The following is a 7,448-nucleotide window of genomic DNA, read 5'->3' on the forward strand; positions in this document are numbered from 1 at the left end:
CTTGCACTGCCTCCCGCAGTTTGGTCAAACTCATGTTCGTAGCTTCGAGAACACTTCATGGATCAATGCCTTGTCGTGGCGAAGGGGCTTGAATAACTCAGAGAAGCTATGAGCTATGCCATTCAGGGCCACCCAAGATGGACAGGTCATAGTGGAGAGTTTTGACTAAACGTGATCCACCTGGAGAAGGAACTGGCAAGCCACTCCAGTATCCCTGCCAAGAAAACTCCATGGACAAAGACAACAATGTTACCTTTGCTATTTATCTGCAATCTATCTAATCCTTCTTCTTTTTTTCTTTTTTGCACAGATGCACAACTAAGCATCATCAGCGTTCAAGGGAACATTTGCAGCCAGGCAAAAACACCCAATGAGAACTTGAAACTGGGCTAGTGAAAGGTGGTGGCAGCCTGTGGGGAGTTCTGAGGGCCAAAGAGGGAGGTATCGAGGGCCGTATATATTTGGTTCCCCATCCCAGCTGGCCTTGGGATTCTGAGAGCCCAAGGGGAGAGAGAGGAGGACCCTCTTTTACACCACAGATTGCAAACAGGGTGGGTAGGAATAAACACTCAGCTTGCAACAGAACTTGTAGAAAAAAACATTTATTGTTGTGGAAATTCTTATTCTGTGGTAATATTAAAACAGTCACATGTATAAAAATAGCAAAGAGGTTGATTGCTTTGTGTTCCCTCCAAAGTTACATAAATAAAATAATTAACAGGGGTGGGCCCTTAGGTTTTGAGGAAAATAAAATACCTTAAATAAATTTAAATTATTATAGAAAGTCCCTGAGGTTTTGACTTCAAGGCGATGACAAAAGCCACGAGTGGTGTTCTTGAGATGCCCTTGGCAGGAAATGATGCCAGGCCTTGGATGCCCATCGACCCAGCCAAGGATGATGGCTTCTGTTGCTCCAACACTGATGCTCAGTTCATCTCGAAGTGGTCCATGTATTCTTGGACCCATTTCTCCGTGGGGTTGGCACAGATCTCCCGGCCTTTCTTTGTGATGAACCTGGAGGGAATCAAAGGAGAGACACAATCAGCCTCCCACCTGGCTTTCTCTGCCTTCCTGTCAAGCCCTCTCTTGCCCTTGAGGTAGGATCATAGTATGTCAAGGATTCTTTAGCTGTGATTCCTGCATTGCAGGGGAGGGGGGGACCCTCGGTGGTCCCTTCCAACTGCACAATTCTATGTTTTTTTTGAGTGGGCTTGAATGGCCCAGCTAGGCTCCTGACAGATGTGCAGAAAGAGAGCGGGTTTGGTATATTTGGGGCAGCTGGACACCTCAACCCTTTCCCATGCCTGGAAGCTGCAAAATTATTTTTATACTTACACAACACCTGGCTGAGAGCACCTGCTGTTTGTTTCGTAATAGTCAGCTATGTAGTTCCGGGGGATCTTCTTTGCCGTGTAGGTGAAGCAGCAGGAAGTTGGAGGGTCGGACCCCACTGGAAGAGAAAGGAAAAGGGGTTGAGTGCAACCAGCAAAACTCTGCTGCAAAGTTCCGTTTCCTGCCCTCTATCCTCTTGAGTCTAGCATGTACATAGGAAGGCGCAAGGATCGGGTGGAACTAGGGAACGTGCACCCTTAGGAGGCAGTGATGGCTACTAAGTATGGTGGCTTTAAAAGAGCACTGGACCAATTCATGGAGGAGGGGAGTGCTATCGATGGCTACTAGCCAGGATGGCTATGCTTTGCCTCCACAGCTGGAGGCAGCAATGCTTCTGGACAGCAGTTGCTGCAAACCGCAGGAGGGGAGAGAGCTTTTGTGCTCAGGTCCTGCCTGCTGGTTTCTCAGAAGATGCATCTGATTGGCGGCTGTAAAAAAAGGATGCTGGACTAGATGGTCTACTGTCCTGATCCAGCAGGCTCTTCTTACATTCTGTGTCCATTTAGCTCAAGACTGCTTATGCTAGCTGGCAGCAGCTTTCCAGGGTTTCAGACGCAGAGTCTTCTCCCCAGCTCTCTACCCGGAAATGCCATTTGGGGATAGAACCTGGGACCTTCTGCATGCAAAGCAGAAGCACCTTAAGGGGAGGTTATCCAGTGGTGATGAGGAGGAGCTCTGCACATGCTCCCAAAGCCCACAGGCTATTCTAACCCATTCCTCCTTCCCCTGTAGCGGGGTCGCGGGGTTAAGCCCCCGTCCGCCCTGCTATGCACATGGTGGCTGAGCTCCAACAGCCCATGTGGAATCGAATAAAACTCCTTATAAAAACAAGAGGGCCGAGTTCAAAGGGCGCAGAGAGGCCATCTCCACTGCCACACCGCCCTCCCTGTGGGGATGGAATTCCCAGCGACTGAAGCCTGCCTTTGGAAGGAGATCATGCGGGGCAGGATTGGGAAGCGGAGAGGGAGAGAATCCCGAACTGAGGCTGCAATCCTGTGCATGCGGCCCCCTGCCTGAAACCCTGGAGAGCTGCTGCCAGCCAGTGTAGACAACACTGACCTTGATGGACCAGTGGTCTGATAGGGCAGCTTCCTATTTGGGAAGGGCTGTAGCTGAGGTGCGGAGTGGCTGCTTGGCTCAACCACCCCTTGGTATCTCCAGGTAGGACTCTCTCTCTCCCAGAAACCCTAAAGACCCACCGCCAGCCAGAGCAGAGACAACTTCCCAAGCAGCGGCCACGATCATGAGCGTGCATTTCTCCCGGGCTCCCAAAACCCCACCCCGGGGGAAGGACCCCCAAGTTTGCCTCAAATGCCCCTCCATTCCCCATGCTGAGCCTTGAGACTGACCTGGAGCAGCGATGGCCGAGAGGCAGAGGGCCAGTATCAGGAGGGCGGCCACAGCCCAGGCACGTGGAGATTGAGAAGCATTCATTTTGCTGAGAGGCTGGAGTGGCTGATCTTGGTTGAGGTTCTCCTGGAAGGTCTTGCCGTCTCTGGTACTCCCTCCATGAAGCCTGCCTCCTTTTATAGAGCAGGGGACGGGGAGGGGGGGCATCGCCGGCGGAATTTCCCGTCGGCGGTGATGTCACCCCGAAGGGGTGCGGGAACCTCCATCGCGGAGGCCAGAAGAAAGCAGAGGAAGTTTCTGAAGATGTTTTACATCTGCGCCGCCCCGCTCTCAAGTGACTTACAAATTGCCTCACCCGCATAGGGTCACGAGAGGAAGGAAGAAGAGCTGGTGAAAACGGGGGGGGGGGGGGGTAGAAAGAAGGGAAGATGGACACCCCACTCCACTCTCCCTTTGCTGAAAAATGTGCCGCGTCAGCTCTCTCTGGCACCAGATGCAAAGAGAAAAGAAAAACTTGTGCAATCCGGGGGAGAAGCGGCCCCACCCTGAGCAAGCGCCCCCAAACAGAGCTTTTGCATTCGTTTTGCATGCAGAGAGCCAGAGAGAAAGGAGCAGCCAGTTGCAAATTCTAGGAGGGGATTTTTCTGGGTGCAGCTGGGAGGAAAAGAACAGTTTTTCGTGAGCTCACACGGATCTTTTAAAATATATACCGGTATACTGCATTTATTTCATTACATATCACAATAGACGGAAAGGAACAATGCCTTGCCTGTTTGGCACCATACGGCCCATAACATGAGACGCAGAGAGCGGAGAAATGGTCATTGCAGAGAGAGAAAAACAGTGCTGCAAATAATCAGGTCATGGATCATAGAAACAGAGAATTGTAGAGTTGGAGGAGATCCCCAAGGGCCATCTAGTCCAACTCCCCACAATGCACGAATGGAAGCATAATAGAGCAGTCAGTACTAAGTCCTGGAAGATGATCAAATCCAGGTAAAACCATAACTTGTAGGAACCTGCCAGCCATGAGTTTGTCTTTTGACATAAGTCATGAGCGACCACCATGCAGCTGCACAGTGTGTAGGTTTGGCTTTACTCTGGAAATACCGTTCTTTTAATTTTAACCATTATTACAGTACATTTCCTCTAAAGAGACCACAGTGGCATGCATGGTTCCCTCATCACTACCTCCCTAATTTATCCTTACAACAACCCTGTGAAGTAGGCTGGACTGAGAGGCGGTGCCATTTTAGAAGTGTGTGAAGCTGGGCGTTCGCAACATACATTTAAAGCACACACACAAATCCTGGGAACTGTAGATTGCTCTTGGCAGACCTACAATTCGCAATGCCCATAACAAACTAGGGTTCCCAAGATTCATGGAGGGTAAAGGTAAAGGTAAAGGGACCCCTGACCATTAGGTGCAGTCATGACCGACTCTGGGGTTGCGGCGCTCATCTTGCGTTATTGGCTGAGGGAGCCGGCGTACAGCTTCCAGGTCATGTGGCCAGCATGACAAAGCCACTTCTGGCGAACCAGAGCAGCACACGGAAATGCCATTTACCTTTCTGATGTAGCAGTACCTATTTATCTACTTGCACTTTGACGTGCTTTTGAACTGCTAGGTTGGCAGGAGCTGGGACCAAGCAATGGGAGCTCACCCCGTTGCGGGGATTCGAACCACCGACCTTCTGATCGGCAAGCCCTAGGCTCAGTGATTTAACCCACAGCGCCACCCGTGTGCTCTAAATGTCTGTTGCATGTCAACAGCCTAAGATTATACATACTGGTAGCAGGAGTGCCAACTTGAAAAAAATATTGGGGAGGCAGGTAAATCTCATCCAGTATAATCAATCACAAGACAGAGTGTTCACACACCATTTGAATGGCAATGTTCATCAACTTCGGTGGGGGCAGCCCCCTCAAATATTTTGGTGGGATGGCCGAATGGACCTCGGCCCCTAGGAGTTGGCTCCTATGATACATAGCATGCAGGAAGTGGATAGGGAGAAATGATGGCTATCTCACAGTGACGGCCTTCTGCTCTGGTCAGACCTCACCTGGAGTACTGTGTCCAGTTCTGGGCACCACAGTCCAAGAAGGATACTGACAAGCTGGAATGTGTCCAGAAGAGGGCAACCAAAATGGTCAAAGGCCTGGAAACGATGCCTTATGAGGAACGGCTTAGGGAGCTGGGTATGTTTACCCTGGAGAAGAGAAGGTTAAGGGGTGAAATGATAGCCATGTTCAAATATATAAAAGGATGTCATATAGAGGAGGGAGAAAGGTTGTTTTTTTGCTGCTCCAGTGAAGCGGATATGGAGCAATGGATTCAAACTTCAAGAAAGAAGATTCCACCTAAACATTAGGGAGAACTTCCTGACAGTAAGAGCTGTTCGGCAGTGGAATTTGCTCCCAAGGAGTGTGGTGGAGTCTCCTTCTTTGGAGGTCTTTAAGCAGAGGCTTGACAGGCATATGTCAAAAATGCTTTGATGGTGTTTCCTGCTTGGCAGGGGGTTGGACTGGATGGCCCTTGTGGTCTCTTCCAACTCTATGATTCTATGATTCTACAAACCTAGATGGCTTTAAAAGGGGATTAGACAAATTCATGGAGGAGAGGGCTGCTGATGGCTACTAGCCATAATGGCTTGGCTTTGCCTCCATGGTTAGAGCTTACTTTATACCGGTCCATGGTTAGAGACAGCAATGCTTCTGAGTACCAGTTGCTGGAAACCACAGAAGAGGAGGCTGCTCTTGTGCTTGGGTCCTGCTAGTGGGTTTCCCAGAAGATGCATCTGGGTGGCCACTGCGAGGACAGGATGCTGGGCTGGATGTGCCAATATTGGCTGGACCCAGCAGGCTCTGTTTATGTTCTTCTGTTCATATTGAGCATTTGTTCTGATTTGTTTTGTGGGTAGGTTACACGACCACAATCCTTCATCATGATTTGCAGGTGGGGTGTTTATGCATCTTGCCCTTAGTCATGCCTTCATCATATGCTTCTCATTGCATTTCCCCACCACTTTCTCAACCACAGAAAGTCTGGCTCCTCTCATCTTTTGTGTGCTTTTTGGGTGCCAAGGCAACAGAGCCTTTTAACCCAATTTAACTGAGCAAACCTACAGTTCCTGGTATGCCCTTGCAAAATGCTAGCAGAGTCAAGTGTAGAGGGGAACTTACACTGGTTGACCTTGGGCCATTCATAAGAAACCTGAATAGAGTTGCATCTGGCCAAAGCGGGCTAGTCCAACATCCTGTTCTGACAGTGGCCAAGCAGATCCCTATCATGGGAGACCCACAAGCAGGACCTGAACACAAGACCCCTCTCCCCTCCTGTGGTTTCCAGCAACTGGTTCAGAAGCATTGCTGCCTCCAATTGTGGAATCATGGCAAACAGCCATTGATAGCCCTCTCCTCCTCCTCCTCCTCCTCCTCCTCCTCCTCCTCCTCCTCCTCCTCCTCCTCCTCCTCCTCCTTGAATCTGTCTAATACACCTTTAAAGTCATCTGGCTTTGTAGTCATCACTACCTGCTGTGAGAGGGTTTTAACTCTGCTCTGAGTAAAGTGTTTTCATACTGTAAACTGCCGTGCGATCCTTGGATGAAATTTAATAAATAAACGAATAAGTCCATCCATTCTGCTGCATTAATTAAACTAAATTGTTTTAATTGGATATTGAACAAATGTGCAATAATTTTTTTACTATGTTTAATTTTATTATGTTAGCTCAGTCGGTAGAGCATGAGACACTTAATCTCAGGGTTTTGTGTTCGAGACCCACATTGGGCAAAAGATTCCTGCATGCTGCTGGGGGGTGGGCTATCAGGGTTTCCCAAACTTGGGTCTCCAGCTGTTTTTGGACTACAACTCCCATCATTCCTACCTATCAGGCCCAGCAGTCAGCAATGATGGGGACTGTAGTCCAAAAACAGCTGGAGACCCATGTTTGGGAAACCCTGGATTAGAGTAAGATTCAATTCATAATCTCTCTTAGTGGGTTGTGCAAACTGCTCTTCTGAATAATGTTTTTTATAGGGGAGGGTAGGCAGCACTGAGGATGAGTTTATGGAATTAAGGAGGGGTGCCACCCCCAAATTTTGAGTATCACTGGGTTTGAGAAAGAGTGTTGCTGCTATTGTTTTATCCTGAGAAAGACGACATAATTTATTCTTTCATTTTTCTCCCTCTTATTCTTTTTTTAGAAAGTAAAAGGGGAAAATACAACATATCTCGTGATTCCTGCTGGCAGGAAGCAAGCTTTGCACAGCTGCCCTGGAAATTCCTAGCTTTTAATGAAATGCAAGGGAATGGAAAATAGTCTGATTTCACCTACCCTGTATGTTTTATCGCACTGGGCCTTATTTTTTTTTTGTCAATGAAGCATTTGAACCACATTCCCATCAGCCCCAAGATGGTGTCCCATCCTTCTAAAAATAAGATTATGAGAAAGGGGAAGAAAGAACCGGAATTGAGCAGCGGAAGAAACTCAACTCAGATATGATGGAAGTTCTATTTTTCCCATTCAACCCTTTAGAAAAAAAACCCATCGGAATAGACTCAAATAATGAATTCTGATGCCAAAATGCAATGAAAGGGCCTCCTTAGCACTTTCCTGCCTGTCTTATTGTCAGGGACCGTGCTGAGGAGGGCTGCACTGAGGAGGAATGGTGGGAGCCTCCCTGTCCCCCTGCTCCTGATCAGGA

General features: G+C 48.7%; 1 protein-coding gene across 1 annotated transcript; it reads right to left on the reverse strand.

The window, feature by feature from the left end:
* Positions 1-592: 592 nt before the first annotated feature.
* On the reverse strand, positions 593-2,878 carry LOC118097010 (C-C motif chemokine 4). Its single transcript, XM_035139540.2, has 3 exons — positions 2,742-2,878; positions 1,336-1,450; positions 593-1,014 (listed from the first exon to the last, which is right to left on the reverse strand). Exons 1-3 carry the CDS (start codon positions 2,824-2,826, stop codon positions 927-929), a joined length of 288 nt encoding a protein of 95 aa, XP_034995431.1. The 5' UTR covers positions 2,827-2,878; the 3' UTR covers positions 593-926.
* Between the last annotated feature and the right edge of the window lie 4,570 nt (positions 2,879-7,448).

The sequence above is a fragment of the Zootoca vivipara genome, chromosome 15, assembly GCF_963506605.1.
Source record: "Zootoca vivipara chromosome 15, rZooViv1.1, whole genome shotgun sequence".
Taxonomy (NCBI): Eukaryota; Metazoa; Chordata; class Lepidosauria; order Squamata; family Lacertidae; genus Zootoca; species Zootoca vivipara.